The 20979-nt window shown below is 37.2% G+C and overlaps 1 protein-coding gene and 1 long non-coding RNA gene across 2 annotated transcripts; one reads left to right on the top strand and one right to left on the bottom strand.

Annotated features, from left to right (window-relative positions):
• Positions 1-239: 239 nt before the first annotated feature.
• On the top strand, positions 240-1893 carry LOC125191180 (uncharacterized). Its single transcript, XR_007171058.2, has 3 exons — positions 240-374; positions 997-1142; positions 1588-1893. It is a non-coding gene; the product is annotated as an uncharacterized LOC125191180 (long non-coding RNA).
• Positions 1894-12227: 10334 nt separating this feature from the next.
• Positions 12228-20979, bottom strand: LOC125186656 (protein FAR1-RELATED SEQUENCE 5-like). The gene is made up of 12 exons (XM_089059266.1): positions 20968-20979; positions 20818-20898; positions 20544-20606; positions 20390-20453; positions 20202-20276; positions 19588-19758; positions 19395-19513; positions 15314-16050; positions 15111-15183; positions 12995-13446; positions 12384-12774; positions 12228-12272 (listed from the first exon to the last, which is right to left on the bottom strand). The coding sequence occupies exons 1-12, from the start codon at positions 20977-20979 to the stop codon at positions 12228-12230; spliced, it is 2283 nt and encodes a 760-aa protein (XP_088915392.1).

The following is a 20979-nucleotide window of genomic DNA, read 5'->3' on the forward strand; positions in this document are numbered from 1 at the left end:
TATATATATATATATATATATATATATATATATATATATATATATATAGGGATGTGTTAAGATGACAACACTTATTATAATGACACCATACCACTAATTTGGACCATTAGATCTAAACATCAGATGAAGCTCAAGCTGCCACATGGCAACTATTTTTAATTTTTAAAAAATAGAAAAATACAGTAAAGGATAAATTTGACATTAACATTATTTCTGTAATTCTCACTCCATCAGTTCACGTTTTTTCCTTTCTCTTTTTCAGCAAATTTCTTTCCAGATTTCTTCCAAATCAAGATGATATTCACGCGATTAGTCATCTCTCTCCAGTTTGGTTGATATTCCAATGATATTCACGCTATTTGCATCCAAATCTGGTAATTATATTCGATGATTTCATCAATTCCATCTTCAATTTCGACAATTTATTCAGCGATTCTTCAGTTGTAGACAATGGGTTCATGCTTTTTCATCCAAATCTGGTGATGATATTCCACAAATTCATCAATTCCATCTTCAATTGTCGACAATTTTGATTCTAATTGCAACAAATTTTATTCGGTTTCGGCATTTTGAGTTCCATAATTTTGAGTTCCATAACTTGATCGAAGACGATTCTGTCTTCTCCATAATTTTTGTCTGATTTCGAATTGCATACGACATGGCAGCTGATTCGATTGTCAGTTTTGATTTGGATGTTTTTTCAGAAGATGAGTAATTACATGTTGTAGACCTTTAATTTTCTATATGTTCGACGATTATTGGTAGATGTTGTTAGATTCTATCTTTCTTTGATTAGAACATGTCCAGTTGAGCATGATCCGATTTGTGTTGAAATTACATGTTATTTGCTATGGATTGAGTATTTTTGTTTATGAATCTATTGATTACTGTTCAAATTCATTTTGATTCATTTTTTTTATTAAGTTCTTATGGCCATTGCTGCATTATGTGGTGCATATTGCAGTCCACCATATGATTAATTGCTTTCAATGACAGGTTTGAGAAGCAGTTCTGCAAGCCAATCGATGTCCATGAAGAAGAAGGTCGTGAAGTTGATGACCAAACCATTGCGCCGGTCATCAATTTTGATCTAGATGTTTTTCCAAAAGGGGAACATCGACATGTTTAGCTGGAAAATAATGGTCAATTATTGGACGATTTTATGTTCAATATTGGTTGATGGGTGTTGTTTGATTTTGGTTGAAGAGTAGTTTTTGATTTTGTTAGATTTGCTTTTTTTCGATGAATACTTGTTTAGTAGAGTATGTTTCTAGTTCTGTTCAATATTGGTAGACGAGTAATGTTCGATTTCATAAGGCGTAATGCAGAGTATTAACTTAGTTATGTTGACTCTGATGGTGTTTAGAGATTGAGTATTCATCGAATTTATGATGTATTCTGATGTGTGATCCTATGATTTTATGCAATACACTGTTTCTGTATTTGATCTTCTATATGTATACTATGTTGCAAGTTTATGTATTCAATATTGCAGGTTTATGTGTTCAATATTGCAGATCACTTAATTGTTATTTGCATTCAATTGTTTTAGAACTAATTCACATTCTGTTTTATCATGTTATCCAGCGTGCCTTGGCGATACTCGACCAAAGGTTCAGCAAGTGATTTTGCATGCCATTTGGTGTCCATGAGAGAAGGCTATAAAGTTGAACATCAAACGATTACGTCGGTGTAAAAATTGTGGAGAATTGGGTCACCATGACTAATGGCTGACAAATTTACCTCATGAATTTCATATGTAATTGTGTGCATAAGTTTGGAGTGTATTGTAACTAAAATCCATGGATTTCGTGAATTTCATTATGCAAGTCGAAATGTAATTGAACCCATGAATTTTGATTTGTAATTGAACTCAATGAATTTAATCTGCTCCGATTTGTAGCAATTTACTTCGTATTCTTCCCTTTGATTTTTGTGAATCTCTTCTCGCTCCATGTTGCAGACGTTTGATTTTCTGTGTTCGACGATTTAGTTGAAATCTGCGTTGGTTCCATCTTTTTTTGATTAGCACCTATTAAGTTGTGTGTTGCGATTTGTGTTGAAATTACATGGTGTTTTGCTGCCAAATTCATTCTAATTCGTTTGATTCTGTTCTTATTGCCATACTCTAGTTTTACAATATTGCTGCATTATGTGGTACGTATTGCAGTCCACCATATGGTTAATTGCATTTAATCTGCCTCAATTTACACAATCGTCATGTACATCTCTATGTAATCGTTCATTCAATCTTCTTTTCGGGAAATAAAGTCTCTTTTACAAAATAGATATCATCTATCAATGGAGATCGTCTTTTCAGCTATCGCATAGATAAGTGATTGCTTCTCTACTTTCGTGGTCTAGATTTTGAGAGTTTTCCTGCAGTTTTCGTCTTCGCAGCTTCTCGCCATCGAAGCTTTTCTTCTCGATTTTTAGATTTTCAATTTTTTACTCAATTTGGTTTTCTGATTGTAGAAACATAAACATCCTAATACATAGAATAGGTATTTGAATTTGTATATGATTAATTAAATTTCAATTTGATATTGTATATCACGTTTTAATGAACGAGCATTCCACATTTTACTAGCCTTTTGATTGGTGTATAGAATGACTCTCATATTGCACAGTACTTGAACATTTTATTCGTATTACTTTTTTCATCTTAACATATTGCAATTTTACTATACGAATATTGCAGTGTGACCAAATAGCATTTGCAGTGTACATATTATTTCATTGTACTTGTTCCTGCTCGATTTTCTCGATTTTCAATATTTCTTATCTATTTGAATTTCTGATTATAGGAATATAAACATCCCAATATATAGATGGGGTATTTGAATTTGTACATGATTAATTTAATTTTAATTTGATATTTTCTGCTACGTAATATGGATTATAAATACCAAATACACTTGGCTAAGTATTGTCTATCGCATTACACTAAACGAACATTTCAAATTTTTCTGGCTTTTTGATTGGTGTGCAGAATGACTCACAGATTGCATAGAACTTGAATATTTTGTTCGTATTATTTTTTCACCTTATCATATTGTTGTTTTACTCAACAAATATTGCAGTGTTACTCAACGAATATTGCAGTACAAGACTTAATGTATAGCTAACTACCTTCCATCTTATACATGCTAACATTATACAATTACCGGACAACTAACAACTATGCAACAATGAACATTCAAATTATGTGACCAAAAATGTCTACACCACAATAAAGTCATCAAATATTTAAGTACAAGTATTCACCAAATCATAATATTAGTCAATTCATTTACACCAAAAACCAACACGGAAACCAAACCTAATGTTTGAAGCTAAAAAAAGATCATTCATCGATCACCATTTCTTGCAGTCCGCGACCATCTTCTCAACATCTATCAGTCTCTTCTCTTTTGCCTCCTCAAAGTGTTTTGTCGCAATATTCATGACAATGCATTACATTTGAAAACAATGTTGGTGACATCCGGAAGAGCAGGGTCTTCACTTCTTTGTTTACTTTCACCATCACTGTTACATAAAAGAGTATTTCAATCTTAGACTTTTTTAACATTGCATTTTTATCTACACTAATATGCAACCAACTAATGTAAATACTTAAGGATAAATGTTTACACTTATGGAATATCCTGCTGCACAACATCATACACATGTATGCTGAAATGCCAAATAACAAAGTATTGCAATCCAAATATATGCAAATAAAATGTATCAAATATGCAATCCATATAACAAAACACTGCAATATAGACTCAGATGTACTACAATGGGCAATGTACTATCAACAAATTAATATGTTTCAAATATGCAATCCATATAACCAAATACTGTAATATAGACTCAGATGAATTGCAATGGGTAAAGCATTGTCAACAAATTGAGAATGAGGAATGAATTAAATTAAATAAGAAATAATAATGTGGGGAATATTTCAAGAAGCATTTTACACTAGGAGTGCACCGTTAATAATTGTAAGGCAATCTTCCTCATGTGAAAAGTCTGAAGACATAACTTAGGTGTATAGCGAATATTCAAGGGGCGTGTAAGAAACCCCAATTATATTATATAGAAAAAAAATCAATAATTTGATACTTGGAATGGAAATCCAAATGTTTCCATCAGGCACCAGCAATGTTTCTTTAAACTAAGAGATCAAGGAAACCATAAAGCCTTTAAAAACATTCCCCTCCGCACACATATTGGCTCATAATAGTGATATTTTGTATCAAAAGATAGCATTATTAGTGACATATTAAAGAAAAATGTTATTTATTTCATTTAATAAATTCTGATGTCAAATGCACAAAGGAGAAATATAAGAAGACAATAAAACTGTGGAAAGATAACAATGAAGGGATGACCACATGAGCATCTGCACAATCATGTAAACAAAGAGAAGATAAGGTACGTTGGAAGACAACATACCCATTCCTATTTCCAGAGTTCTCTCCTCCATGTCAATGTTGTTTTCAGCACCCATATTTAACCTGAAAAATCCACAATATTTATGACCAAATTAGAATAATCTCACCAGCTACATTAAATAGGAGTAAGTTATAGATGCTAAACTAAAACTTTTATACATGATTCAATCTCTTTTCACGTCCCAAATCAACTCTCATAAATATAAACAGTTAAATTAAGTAATATTGACTGAGAATGTCTACTAGGGCTCAGTTCATTCAAGATACACTGCGAGCCTAATTGCATTCATTACACTGCATTCACATATACAATAATCTGCAATCTCCAATACCAACAACTGCAATCTCCAATACTATCAAATGCATTCACGTTTTATGTAACTATCTCAGGAACAGATGCAAATTATGTTACACAATGCTGCAAGATGTAGTAAAATGTAGTAGTAGTCACGAAATTGAGCCCAAGCGTCAAATTCATAGCAAAGACAGCAAAAAAAATACAAACAACATTAAACAGAACCGAAATTGGACGAATGATACTTAAATACTTAAATTGAACCGAAATTGGACGAAATTAGGAGGAGATCGCTGATTCGCGGTATAGTGGTGGCCGAAAATCGCCGAATCGCTGATTCACGGTGTGGTGGTGGCCGGAAATCGCCGATTCTCGAAGTAGTGGTGGCCAGAAATCGCTAATTCATGGTGTAGAGGAGGAGGCGGCGAGATTTTGTGAATTTAGGATGTCTCTCATGTGTGAATCGGCGGAGGAAGAGAGAGAGGGAGAGAGAGAGGGGAGATAAAGAGTGTGTCGCTCTTTTTGGGGATATCCCCAATTTTGATTTCAAAATACTATGAAATGACTAAAATACCCACGCCTGCAATATTCAACACATAAGACTGCAATCCGAACTCTATTTCATCAATTCAATGCTAGGCGTCCATGTTATAGATCTAAGGGCTAGGATTGATGGTATGTTGTCACTCTAAACATGGTGGCACCCTAACGCACCCCTAGACTGCAATAGTATAAACGTTATATATAAATATATATAGGGGTGTGTTAAAATGACAACACTCTTAAAATGACACTGTAACACCACGCTAGACTGCAATAGTATAAACGTTAGACTGCAATCTATAGATTGCAGTCTAGCGTATTGGATATTGCAGTCTAGTGTATTGGATATTGCAGTCCGTGAAAATTTAGCCTTGAGCAATTTTTATGATTGCCACATGGCAGCTTATTATTCGTCCACATGTACAGATGATTGGCTAGGAATGGTGGTATGGTGTTACTTTAAGAGGTGTTGTCATTTTAACACAATCCTATATATATATATATATATAGGGAGATGATCAAAATAAGAATGCATTTAAACCCAGAAATGCAGCCCAAATCTTGGCCCTAGGATTAGATGATCTAAGGGTCAATAATTAACCCAAAACACGGAAAGTCATAATTAAGTAGTTTTAGGTCATATTATAATATTTGAGTTTATGTCATGTTAAGATCATTTTAGGTCATGCTTACAAAGCATGACCTAATAATAAACTAACTATGACCTAAAAATGCTCTACGTATGACCGTGTTCTGCGTTTCTGTATTTAAATCTGGTCTTCATAGATCAAAACCCTATATATATATATATATATATATATATATATATATATATATATATATATATATATCTTTTCTCTTCTTAATGTCAACCATTATATGGATGGAATGGATGGACTAGATTAAAAGGCCCAATCCAATCCCGTGTTGCATTATTAGTGCATTTTCGTGCATTAAAAGGGTAAAGGAGTAAAATAACATACTACACAATCAGTTTCGAAACGGCAGGTCCTAAATTTACGCGGCATTTTCATCAACCTCTCGTCTCCCCTCTCTCTCACTCCATCTCATCAACATTCTCTCCACAAAATTTCTCCCTAATTGAACAAACCCTAGCCGCCGCTGTGTCTCCGTCGGTCGACCATTCCCGCCGTGAAATCTCCCTCGGTCTACCATTCCCACCGTGAAATCTACGTCGGTTGACGATTCCTGCCGTGAAATCACTTTGCGCGCTCCTTGAAAGTCGATACCTCTCCTGCAAACCAAACAAAAAGGTGTGGTTCTGTTTTTTTGTTTGGTAGGCACAAACACTCCTAAACATCGATTTATACTTTATAATTGAAATAATGCACAAAATTATTTTGCTCGATTTTGTTGGAAAAAGATGAAATTGCGGTTATTAGAGTTAGGGTTTTTGTTCATCCTTGCTATAATAATTAGTTCTCTCAGTTGGATCTGGGTTTTGCATCGGTTTACTTTCCGGTTGGTGTAATGCACAAAAGTTTTTGTTTTTTTGTTGGAGAAGTTGGTATTGTGAGCATTCTATTTACTGTATGCTAGATTTCTGGCCAATATGTACACTTTTGTCATTTTTTGGGTGATACCACACTGAGTTATGGTTGAAAACTAACCGATTTTGACCCTCTCGTCGCGCAGATATAGAATGACTAAAAGACGACGCCCCTACAAAAGCCAGCCAGATTGTTCATTTTTGTTATGTGGGAGTTTGACATGAAGTTGTTGGATGCATCCCTTTAGCAAGTGATTGATTAGTATGTTTGGGTTTGTACATTACATCTTTAGTTCTGTGCATTGGTAAATAGATGTCGTGCATTACTTACTGAAACACATAGATTATTTGGCATTTTTGTTATGTGGGAGTTTGGCATGAAGTTGTTGGATGCATCCCTTTAGCAAGTGATTGATTAGTATGTTTGGGTTTGTACATTACATCTTCAGTTGTTGTGTATTGGTAAATAGATGTCATGCATTACTTACTGAAATGCATAGATTATTTGGCATTTTTGTTATGTGGGAGTTTGGCATGATGTTGTTGGATTCATCCCTTTAGCAAGTGATTGATTAGTATGTTTGGATTTGTACATTACATCTTCAGTTCTGTGCATTGGTAAATAGATGTCATGCATTACTTACTGAAACGCATAGATTATTTGTTCTAAACCATGGTTTTACCTGTTCTGGACAGGTTCTATGCACCGTCGGCCTGAGTTTGACCAAGCGGTAGACGATGTTATTCCCATAGCATTAGCTCAGAAACTTCGGCGAAGGTTAGCCGAGGAAGAAGCTGCAACAAGTTCACGCAATGAAGACGTGGAGAAAAAGAAACCCAGGGGGAAGAAAGCCGACCACCTGTACTGTCGACAGAACCCCACCGAGTTCATTTCATGTATACAAAACCTGACTCCCTGGCAGAAGGAAGCCGTGATCGAACTGGGATTTGACGCTGTCCTAGAGTTCAACATCAGGGAGATCCCAGGTTACCTAGCTTACCGGGTGTTGAAGTCGTTAAATCTGGCTCGGTGCGAGATTCCATTATCTGGTGGCGAGCGCCTAACACTAGATGAGGAGGATGTCCACCTGACATTGGGCTTCCCGAGAGGGCGGACTCCGATTGCACGCAAAGAAGAATATCAGTCAAACTTCGAGTTCAACGATAAGGTTGTTGCGCGGTGTAAAAAGTCTCGGTACAAGCTGAACGCGACAGATGTTGCGAATATGATTAAGGATGAAACTGATGGTGGTCCGGTCTTCAAGCGTCTATTCATGTTCTTACTCGAGAATGCCTTGATGGAGACTCCGTCAGACGACAATTGCAAGCCAAAGATACTACACTTTATCGACGATGTGGAGGCTATCAGTGACATGAATTGGAGCGGTTATGTCTTATCCGTTCTGGAAGTCACTTATCCGGGCTGGGCCAGGGGGAAACTGCATACTTCACCGGACCAATCCACTTTCTTTTGGTAGGTAATAGTGTCAGTGCATTATATGTTAGAGTACATGCATTACTTTTTGCTGCATTAATGAACCTAATCTGTTGCATTATAATAGCCTTTACTGTGCATTGTTTTTGTGTCGCGCTGCGCTACTAATATTTGACATTGCTTGGTTGTTTTCAGTGTGCGTACGTGGACCGTGTGGTTCACATACGGAGGTGAGTCGAGTGTGCCTAGCCCACTATAAAGGGTTGGACAACGGAGACCCTCAAGCAAAGGGAGGATGTGGAGCTTGATCAGTTCGGAACTTGGAGGTTAGAGGGCAGCATTGACAAACATCAGTATCTTACCGACGAGGAAACAAGGAGGGTAGACGCTGTGGAAAGGGGAGTTAGTGGAACCCCCAGCAGGTACAAGGCGAAGAGACTCAGAGATCGTTTTGTCGCTTCGAGTTCTTTGATGGGACCCGCTATTTCGAGGTGGGTTGACGATTTTAAGCAGATACCTATTGAACTTCTTGACGTTGGGTGCTTCCGATTGGGGAGTCAGATTGGGTTGAAGTTGTTAGGGATGGAAGATGAAAAGCCTGTGGAAGATGAGGAAATCGTGACAACACTAACACAAGCGAGGGAAGACGAGGAAGAGTACAGTCCCGAGTGGATTGCTGAAATGGAGAAGATGATGCAGGCATACGACAAAAAGAAAACAATAAGCAGAGGATTTGATAGGCCATCGTTCGTCTTGGATGGCTTTGAGTGTCCTGACCCTTTTGCTACGCAGAAAGAACAACGTGCAGAGGGTTGTTGTCGGGAAGAAGAAAACACTAATGCTGAGGAGACAGGAGATGATGGTGTTGGAGGTGAGCATGAAGCTGATGCTAATTTTTGTAAAGTTTACAACGCATTATATACAGAGGTTTTTGCTTTATTAAATCATAATTCACGCATTATTTACTTGTGTCAGGAGACAAGCCTAATTCGGTTGGTGGATCTGGAACGGCATCTGGGACAGCCGCAGGTGGTGTGGAAATCAACAATGGGGTAGGAACATTACATCATTGAATGTGTACTCATTCTTCATTTTTCAAAATACTTAACTGTGCGTCCATTGTGTACAGCCGGCAGTGGTTAGAGGTGAAAGTGAAGGAGGAAGCGGAGATATAGTAAAAAACAAGGCCAAGAAGGCAGGAAAACAAAACTTGGAACGCAGTGAGATTCCATCTGATAAGGATGTAGATCGTAAGGAGGTGAAGGGAAAATGGGCTGCCCATACAAAAGTAATTCCTTTAATAAATATTATGAATTACAACTAGTTGTTATGTTGTTCATTATTTGACAGGTTGCGTGCATTGTATTCAACAGTTTAGCCATTAAAAGTATTATGTTGGAGTTCTCAAAAATATTAATTGCTTGCATTTTATAGGCTATATTAAGCATAACAATATGGTCGTTTGTATGCATTAAATGGTGTTGGTAGTGCGCATTATTTAGGTTTGTTTTTGAATTATACAGTACTTATTATGCATTAAATGGAACCTTACTTTTGTCCATGTAGAAAATTGGCCCAGCTACTGAAAAGGGTATTGAGATTGGTGTTGGGGAAAAACCAAACGAACCTGAAGGTCTTGCTGGAAAGGTGGGTGCTGGAAAGGTGGGTGCCGGAAAGGGAAAGGGTGTTGCTGTGTCTAGCTTGGAAAAACCAAACAAATCTGAAGGTTTTGCTGCAAAGGTTGTTGCTGGAAAGGGAAAGGGTGTTGCTTTGTCGGGCTTGGACATTCCAGATGGTGATTTTGAAGTGACTGGACATGAGGTATGTTGTATTTAATATGTGGGGTTGTGGCTGAATTGTATTAACCGTATCACCTATTATTGCAGGATCCTGGGAAGCTAGCATCATCCCGTTTCAAGAAAGCCAGTCTGACTGCCCGTTCTCCATTCAACAACCGGGCGGTTACACTAACGGCAAAGCCAAACTATCCGGACAAGTCGCTATACTATTGGGTACTGAGCACAGCGGAAGTGAATAAGTAAGTTTTATAGTTTTGCTCGACTATTTGCTGGGAAATGGTTACTTATGCATACTTTATTATTGTGCAGGGAGACGGTTGTCTACGTAGACGACTGTATCAAGACAGTGCAGCTTGAATTCGCGTCGCTGGCGCCGTTCAAGAGCGTGAGCCCAGCCATTGTAGACACTTGGAGCGCCTACTTGAATAACATGGAGAAGCTCAAGGCTTCGGAAACAGTTGCTAGGGTCTTCTTCTCGACAAAACCATGCGTTAGTGAAATACCTTGTGCCTTGGTTGCTATTTAGTATTGCAATTATAAATAATAAACTTGTTTACCACATTACACTGTAGAGACACACCGTGATTGATACCCCGCCTGAATGGTCAGAGGACCAGTTGAGGGAGACATTCTGGACTCGGTTGTTCGATGATGTACTTGGAACGGAAATCTTTAAATGGGAGAAGTTTGACATGGTAACTTTTATTACGCTTAACCCATCTGATGTACATACATTAACGTAATTTGAATTGTACAGTTTTTCTTCCCGGTTTAGGGTTCTACACATCAGTACGTGGTGTGTTTCGATCTGCCGGATGACAACATGAACATCATAAACCACACATTGGCTGACTCCCACAAATCGTTCAAGGCAAAATATGGGAAAACACCCTCCCTTCTGGTGCGTGTTTGAGGGTATTCCATTAAGCTGCATTACATTCAGATAACTGTGCATTATTTATATTTCTCACGCATCTTTTTGTGGGAATTTGTTGTAGAATTTTTTTTTCGCAGAAGCGCTTGTGAAGTTGAAGGCTAATCAAAAGGCAGCCGAGGTCCGAAAATGTAAGACACATGTGGTGGCTATGCCTTGGAGGAAAAACGACCCCTCTGTGGAGACGGGGGTGTACATCATGCGGCATATGGAGACTTATTTTGGCGGAAGGGACAAAGATTGGCAGTGCGGATTCAGCGCCAACGGGACAAAAAATCTGGAAATCTACCGAATGAAGGTAGCAATCGCACTGCTGTCTTCTACACACAATTCCGAGCGTGACACCAACGTCTCTTATGCCGCCAAGTTCTGGAAAGAGAGGCCGCCAAAGTTCAATTTCGATAAGTAGGTCGAAGAGTTTGGGCTGGATTGATTGCAAAAGTATTGATTAGAAACGATGTTGACGTTAAGTTTAAGACAGTTAGTTTGGGATAACTTTTTTTGATTTGGTCAAATGACGCATGTTTTGAACCATACATTTCACTTGATAACTGATGCATATTTTGGTACTAGTGTGTGATGTAGTACAGTGATAAAGGATAAACTATTCACAAACTTAGGACGAATAGTTGCTTTATCCGCAATGGATGAAATAAAAGAGAGTAATGCACGACATAGCGCTATTAATGTAATGCTATAAAACGATAATGCACATTAACAGAGTAATGGAGTAATGGAATAAATAAACGAGAGTGCTGCGCAACATAGCGTGTTTAATGCAAGTCTAAAAACGATAGCGCACATAAACAAAGTAATGGAGTAATGGATTAAATAAACGGAGTGATGCATAGAATATACTTATTTAATGCAATGATATAAATCGATAATGCACATAAACAAAGTAATGGAGTAATGGATTAAATAAACAGAGTGATGCATAGAATATACTCATTTAATGCAAGGATATCAATCGATAATGCACATTATCAACGAACTCGACTAATGTAACAAAACGACGGAGTGATGCATAGAATATATTTATTAATGCAAGCCTATAAATGCGCTAAAGCACAAAACCAAAAAACTCAACTAATGGAATGAATAGAGGGAGTGATGCATATAATATCCTTATTAATGCAAGGTTGTAATTCGATAATAGACAGTAACTATCGCAACTCCACAAAGTTATTATGCAAAAAATGACCACAGCGCTAGAAATAATAAGAACAAATCCGAGACGAAAAAGTATTTTATTAGTTACAAAACACATCAAGCTTTCCTCTTGCCTTTACTAAGCGCTTTCTCCTTCCCCATCTCTTTAAGCATTGGACAGTTTCTAGAGTCGTGATGGCCCAACTCATCGCACGCCTTACAACGTCTAAGAGGCCTAGCAGCCTCCTTTATAGCCTTTTCTCTCTTTGAAACCAGTCGGCTCGCGGAGCTCCTAGCATGACCCTTCGTCTTTACAACATTTGGAGGATGGACCTCTACAACTTCAGGCCTTGGCATTCCGTAAAATTCTTCAATCATGCGCCTCTTTTCAAACGCCGAAGTTGGAGGAGTTCCAGCTTGAAGAGAATTACCAAGTTCTTCCAAACCACTTACGAAAGCACGAAGCACTTCAATGTCACTCTCAAAACGTCGAATAAAACCGTAGAACAACGATATTCCTTGATTTGTAACAGTCTGCCTATCGTCAACGGTGGACCTTGTATCTACGGTGACATCAAAAAGTCCATGTACGGCCTTGGCTAAGGGAGTCTTCATCCATCGGTTGTTGCAGTACATCTCTGGAATTTTTGACACTTCGTTGTCCCTGAATAGAAAAAAAATGTGGCAACACAAATAGCCCTGCCTACCGAACAATTTGCAGTCGCAAGAGTATGATTCGTCAGTCTTGTCGTGTCTTACGGAATACGAATTCCGTCGGCTATCCCCAAGCTTGTAGGTGTCAATCATATCTGTTGATGAAAAACCAAGCACACGGCATCTGTCATTCCCATCAATAATTTCTTCTTGTATCTTCCTGAACATACTGTCTGTGTAAATCGTCGCAGCATGTTCCCAACTTAGTGGCCAGTATGGGCACAGAAGTAGCATCGTTGTAGTCCAGCTTTGTTCTAGCATTCCGCTGAAAGTCCAGAGCATTGTTGAAATACAAGTATAATTCGGCAAGGTTCACTCGGGGCTTCATAAAATTTTTGTAGAAGCCGTTTTCAGATTCTGATATGGACGTAGTCCTAATCATCGAACCGAGTGGGAAATCTCTGAAGTAGGCCGGTATCCACATCTGTCTATACTCGTACAATGTGTTCAACCAATCAACGTCTTCCAGCTCATAACGCTCAATCACTTCATTCCACTCCTCTTCAAATTCGTCGGGTTCAAGCAAGTGCGACCAAATGCATGCATTGAATTCTTTCTTGAAATCTTCGTCCCTAAGCAACCTGCCTGGAACCTTGGAAGCCAACTGAAGAGTGTCTGCTCTCTTGCGTAGTAGTTACATACAGTGTGTTCAAAAGGAAATAACAGGTTCCCTAGGTCCAACAAATCCACTAGATCACGCGGTCTAGGAACTCGTTGGTCGCAGGAAATCCCGGCCGTCGGACACACATAGCACTTCTTTCAAAAACCCTCAACCACTTTACTAAACCTAGTATAGGGAAGTAGGGATCGATCCCACAGAGAAGGATGCGTAATACTCATGTTCAAGGATTTGGGTGTGTTTTTTTGGTGTTGGCTGCGCCACGCATTTTTTTTGGGTTGAGGAAAACAAATTAAACTTGACTTAGGAATCTTTACAACTCCTAAGCTAACAGCTAGACCTAGGCGAAATTATAAGAGAACGTTGCAAAGGAAATTAACTGCTCAACACTTGATCTAAGAAAACTACTTCACTTACTAGACCTAGGAAACAAACTGACTGTGGGGACCATGACTGAAAAAGCAAGGTACGAACTAAAAGCTGGCAGAATAACTAACTCTCGTACTAACTAACAGCGACATCGTCTTCTACAACCTAATTGCGTAAAACTCATAAGAAATTCAACATGAATGAAATCAAAACAGAGCAAACTAATTTTAGATCAAATTAATGCATAACCAACGAAGAGCTGAACAGATCTGCAGACACTAGACGAAGCAAAACAGAAAACAAGAAGAAATAATCAAATTCATCTAACAACTCTCTTTTCTCACTTCGAATCCAACCTCAGACGCTAAATCCACTCCGGATCCAAGCGTCCAACACGAACTCCAATCAACAGAAACACTTCATCACTTCAGATTCGAACAAAAACCTCCAAACAGTCAATAAACCACAGATCTATCACCAAATTCCCATATCAAACACCACAACATCAAAATAAAACAGAGATCGACATAATACTTGTAGAAATAAACTACCAGCAGAGAGATCTACGTAAATCGACTTGAAATTCAACTGCTAAACGCAAATCAACAAAGCGGAAGGACAATAAGTATCATCAATAGCCAGGTCGACTCCCAAAAGTGAAGTTCGACAGCAAAAACGAGCAAAACAACTGAAATTAAAAGGAATTGTATCTTCGTCCACACTCGGACGATGTTACCAACCGCGAAACTTCTAAAGAAAGTAACCTTTCGTACCCGATTACCCCAGATCTCCCATTCCCAAGTGTGTGTAATGTGTGTGAGCTAAGAAGAGTGAAAAAATGATATGATGTGCGTTGCATGCTCTTCTATATATAGGCGTTGGAGTGGGGTCCAGCGAGGTATAGATAAGACATTGTTGCCCTCAGCTATTGACTCCTCTGTCACGCCTTCTTTTCTTTTAAATCCTACTCACTTCGTTTCTTTCCTTCGCTAGACCGTCTCCTTCAACACTTCCTCGATCTAGCGATTTTTTCTTCACACACCTGGCTTAGGAAACGTGTTAGACCCAGCAAATTATAACATTTTTCACATATAACCGATGCATGAAATTAGCCTTATCACCAACTTGTGCATTATATGCCACATACACCATCGGTGTCGAGTTCTTACAAGAACCTCTTGAATAGCTTATCTCATGCCCAATTCTTGATCGGTCACAATCATTTTGGGTGCTACACCCATGCATTCGACGAAATGTTTGAACAACCAGGCAAAGGCCCCTGTTTTCTCGTTGCAGACCAATCCAGCAGCAAATGTTACGGGTTTACCATGATTGTCCTTCCCCGTGAAAGGTGTGAAGATCATGCAATACCTGCGTTGCACACAGGTATGCAGCATTAGCATAATTAATTCTGAATGATGCATAACGATAAAGGTATAATGCAACTTTATGGCTTTATAAAGCACTCAGTAATGTACAAAAATCTGCATATAATGTATACCTATTTGTGTTGTAAGTGGAGTCAAACGCCACTATATCACCAAACATATGGTAGTTCCTTTTCATCAAACCATCACACCAAAAAAGGGCAACCAACTGGTTAGCAGCATTAACTTCGTAGTGATATGTGAAGGCATCCGACAACTCCTTCTTCTTCGCCATGTCGTCCAACACCATCTGCACGTCACAACCGTGTGCGAATGCTTTGATGTCACGAGATGTGTTCCTGATATCCCCAACATTGCAACCGACAAGTTCAAATCCACCGAGGATTTCCTTCAATACCTTAAAGGTAAGTGTGGGGCCTATATTAGCCTTGGAACAGTCAAGAATGAATTTGTGATGTACGTCATCCAACTTCCGGTTAAGTGTCATAAACTGCTGATGCTCCGACTCCACCATACAATGGTTGTGAACCTCGTTGAACTCGTGAATAATATATCCCGGTATTCCTGCTTCGGAAAAGTACTTGAAGGATATACAAGCTTTACAACCACATCGCTTGGAAAACCGCCTGCGTTTAAGAGTAAAACCAGAACGTACATTCACATCGTCTTCCTCGTTCGACCTCTTGCAGCCCTCCCTATTGCATACCACAAAATACCAAGTAGTAACACCGTCCGCCGCCTTCCTCATTCCTTGTTTGCGCGTATCAAACCCAACAGCGCAGGCATACACATCATAAAACGCAAACGCAAACGCAAAATCTAGGGATTGGAACTTCTGACCAATCACAGGCTTCAATTGTGGAGAACATTCAGGTATAACAAACACTGTAAATAAAATCAAACCAACAAGCATATTAGAATTAAGTTTCATTATATGATACAAATCGAACATTACAACTAAGAAATAGTGCATTATACTTTAATATTTGAACATTACATACGTCGATTAATACCACATTGTAGCCGAGATAATAACTAAACCCTAGACAAACAAATGAAACTCGTCGACTCAACAAAATACTACGCCATAACCACCAATGACTGCTAAACCCTAGTGGATTATATTAAACTCGCACATTACATTCAAACAAGACAATATATTAATTGTCAAAAACGACATCAGATTAAACGAGAGAACATATGGCTCAACAAACATATGCATTATATATCATAAATCGTTCATTACAGAGTCTATTATAGGCATTATATAATGCTACATGTCGATTATGTGTATAGGTTAAAATAACTCCCTAACCCAGCCGGATTGTAAACCCTACAGAATTAACTGAAACTCGTTTACTTTGAATAGAAGACGTGGTACTTACTAAGTACTACACCCTTGCCCACAAGGATTGCTAAACCCTTGGGGAATAAATGAAACTTGCGCAAAACATACAAACACGCATAGACATAAAAACGATCACAACAACTTATTTGCAATTAACCATTAATCCAACTAATCTGTATTCAACTGAGCCAATCGGATTTATAATCGATGATTGGAGAAATTTAATTACCTTCTTCCATTGTGTAGAAAACGAACTCAATCAACAATTGCTCCGAAAAAACGGTTTCCGATGAGAAACCAAAAAAAAAAGTTTATGGAGAATGTTTCAGCAGCGTTAGTTGTCGACGTTGGTATGTCTTCAACGGAGAAAAAGGGAGAAAAGATTGGAGAAAAAATTACACAGAGAATAAAGCTAGAATCGTTTATTTCTGTAGAAAAAATCGATACGATCATGAGATGAGAAAATCAAGGACTTACCATAACTAACTATATTGTGTATTCCTAATCAGCCCTTTTCGTCTAATTCAATAATTCAATGACAGGAGAAAATCAAGGACTTACCATATATATATATGTATATATATATATATATATATATAGGGAGATGATCAAAATAAGAATGCATTTAAATCCAGAAATGCAGCCCAAATCTTGGCCCTAGGATTAGATGATCTAATGGTCAATAATTAACCCAAAACACGGAAGGTCATAATTAAGTAGTTTTAGGTCATATTATAATATTTGGGTTTATGTCATGTTAAGATCATTTTAGGTCATGCTTTGTTAACATGACCTAAAAATAAACTAACTATGACCTAAAAATGCCTTACGTATGACCGTGTTCTGCGTTTCTGTATTTAAATCTGGTCTTTATAGATCAAAACCCTATATATATAGGATTTTGATCAAAACAAAAATGGCCTTAAATAAAGAAATACAGACGGTTTATTATCCATAGGATTAGGCTTGATCATATTAAGATTAGATTATCTAATGGCTAGATTTATTTGTCAGATTATATTAATTTAATCATTTATATTCATAAAAGGTCACTTTGGTCAATCCTTGTTTTCGTTTGTTTTGGAAGTTCCTATAATGTTGCTTATTCCTCTTTCCACTCACTCATCATCAGCGTGAGTTATGTGTGTTACAATCCATAATTTCTCACCTTCATTTCATCTATGAAGATTCATACGAGCTTTAATTCATTTGACCTTCTACTTAGTTTCCAGTTTTGTCTTCTTCTTCACAGCCTTTGAGTTTGCATTCCACAATGTGGAAAAATACATATTTCCGTTTATAACATTCAGTCGTTGCATCACTTTGTTACACTTATAGAGCTCTTGTTTCCAGATTCAATCGTTCTTCTTCACATCTAGATAATCAATCATCCCCCAATGACATTCTTGACAATACAGGTTTTGATTTTAATTTTGTTACTGTAATTTTAATAATGATTCAACCATGAATTATTTATCATTTTGTTTTAGTAATGTTACAATCATTACTTATTTATCTGTTTATTATGCCATTATTTCGTATGACTTCAATCCGCACTTAGTATGACACAATGTTATCATATTTTGTTTTTATCTTTGAGTTTTCAATAGTAGTAGTAATGATACAAGTATTACTTAGTAAAGGGGCAACTATGACATGTTTTTGTATGACTCAAATATGCACTTAGCATGACATGTTATATACTGTAACAATTTTTAGCACTACTTTATACTGCCTGTATTATTTTAGGACAATCAACCAGCCACTGATTGTCTTTGTTTTTTATTATTACAGATTTAAATACACTAGAATGCCCTATAGAGCTTAAACCTTTTGTTGGTCGTAGCTTTCCTACTTTGGACAACGCCATTGAGTTTTATGAGAACTATGGTCGATGTGTCGGTTTTGACACAGGGAAGAACGGTTCAAAGAAGGTTGATGATCTTACCATATGGTTTTACATGGTGTGTAACAGAGAAGGTGAGCAGAAATTTAGCAGGAATTGCGTCAAATTAAAAGAGAAAGAAAAACGGCGCTCGACAAGAAATTCTGAAGTTTGATACCATGTTTTCTTTTTCTTTTGAAGTAACATCAGTTCAATGTCATGTTGTTGGAAATTACTCAGTTCAGTCTGTTTTGTATCAGGCATTCTGATTTTCAGGAGTTTTATGGCATGACTCGAATATTGGATTATTATCACCCAAATTTCCCATACATTTCCATGACTCATATATTCGTTTATTATGACCCAATGACAAGAATATTTTGTATTGCTTCAGCTTGTTTGATATGAACATTTCGATCAGAATGGTATAAGACATTAGGTTACTCAGTAATGTGATGCCAGGACTCAAATGTTGGTTTATTATGCCACTAGTTGACCATAAGTTGCTATGACTCATATATTCATTTATTATCACCCATTGTATTGTATTTTTTTATCACACAGTATTTCGCATGTAGAAAACACGGAAGATGCATTACAGGTTGTTTCCGAGAGCAGTTTTACGCAACGACTAACTTTGTGGTACAGACGTCCAATTTCACGTCATTATTTGTGCAATTTTAAGTTAAATGACTGAACATTGGATGGACAAAGGCGTAGGTGTAGTTTGAGTCATATATATGTTATTGTTGGGTCATATCATCATACTGTTAATCTTTAAATTTGTAAATATCAGCAGCAAAATTGGACAGAGGACGTGTTGGGTATATCTGTTTTTAAACTAATTGGTACAATGCAGCATCAGCTGGAGTAATCGTACTAGTGCATAGAGACTCCAAAAACGAATATAGTTGAAATAATATATTGTAACAATAACAATGGTCCTCAAAACGAGAATTACAACAACATCCTCGACCTTTTCCTTCCCTTTGCTATCCTTCTTCCCAGGTGCATTTTTGTGTAAATCTTCTTCACCTGGACAGCTTGCTTCCTTCACAGATTCACGAAGGCGCTTTGAGCCTGCAAACATAAATCCAAATCAGGTAATATTACTTTTAGTTAATAGTATTAGTTGTCTTATAATGGATTAATACCTTTAGACATATCAGGTGATTCAGTTACATTGCCAGTCGCATTGGAGGTATCTGCCTTATCTCTTGTTGTTGTCTCCAATTGCAGAATTTTGAGGCTCTCCTTAGCTCTGGCTCTCTTCCCGATGATCAGTTCGTTTGCCTTGTTTAAGGACAGACCAATCCTGCCTACACCTACACAGTTATAGGCAAAATTAATTATTTTTCCAATGGCATAATACTTTCACAACGTATTTATTATAGCTGTAACTACAGCCATGATTATATAAAACTTAAAAATATAGTAAATTAGACACAGATGTTTACAAGTTGTGCATTACTCCTTGAAGTGCAATATTTATACCTTTAGAAGTGGTTGTATGAGGCATCCTGTTGCACTAAAGTAATTATGTAATGATTCGAATAAATGATTATTATGACCCAGATTACCCATACGATTTTTGACTTCAACATCTGTTTATTATGACCCAGAAACAATGAAGCTGATTGTGTTATTATTTGAGCTAAACATTTGAGTGTATTTTTTTAGGGTCACTGTCACAAGTCCTAAACAAGTATGTCATTATTCTTAGATGGAATAAGCATTACAATTTTCTTTTAAAATGTGAATGTATAACCTTTTGCAGCCTTCATTACGTTTTCTGCCACTTCGTTCCCTTTTGCGGAGGTGTCTACTCCCCCTATTAGTGCATCTGTACAATGGAACGATGTTAATACTTATAGTTAACCGTCATAAATCAACATTTGTGTAATAGAGACATCACCAAAATCATAGTAAGTTATTATTTGTGTTAAAAGTAAGTACCTTTTCCAGAATTGGAAACATGATCATCTGTTTCTTTCTCTTTTTCCACTTCTGGACTGATTTTCTTATGTGGTGATGTATCAGAAACATCAATAAATTAGTACAACATATATATCCTAGCAAGTATGACATTATTCTTAGATGATAAACTTACTGGACCCTCATCAATTTCTTGGATCATAGTAGAATAAGCATTATAGTTTCTCAAAAGATTCAACTAAGTAATACATTTTACACACTTATATAACCACATCACAGGCACCAAAGATGACTCTTTTGTTTTCCACAATAATGGGTAGTACATACACAACAGAGGGAAGAATATATGACATGTTCCAACTTAATCTCATTGTCATTACAAAACAATTGTGAAGTAGAGATATAATCACAATCATAGCAAGTTATTACTAGTTGAATAATGTAAGCACCTTTTTCAGAATTTGGAAAATCCCCAGCCGTCTCTTTCCCTTTTTCCCCTTCTGGAATGATTTTGTTATGTGGTCCCGTATCTGAAACATCAATAAATTAGCGTATAACATTACAACAACAAAGCATAAAAATATGCCTTTATTCCATACCTGGTTTCCCAT

The sequence above is a fragment of the Salvia hispanica genome, chromosome 5 (genome assembly GCF_029641045.1).
Source record: "Salvia hispanica isolate PSC_SH4W2 chromosome 5, Shi_PSC_v1, whole genome shotgun sequence".
Lineage (NCBI taxonomy): Eukaryota > Viridiplantae > Streptophyta > Magnoliopsida > Lamiales > Lamiaceae > Salvia > Salvia hispanica.

Bases quoted from the DNA above. Each gene is read 5' to 3' on its own strand.
- LOC125186656 (XM_089059266.1), bottom strand. The intron at 20,607-20,817 runs GTGCTTACATTA...TGTATTACTTAG, and splicing joins TTTTCCAAATTCTGAAAAAG to TTGAATCTTTTGAGAAACTA. The intron at 16,051-19,394 runs GTAATTCTCGTT...CCACAATTGAAG, and splicing joins AAAAGGTCGAGGATGTTGTT to CCTGTGATTGGTCAGAAGTT.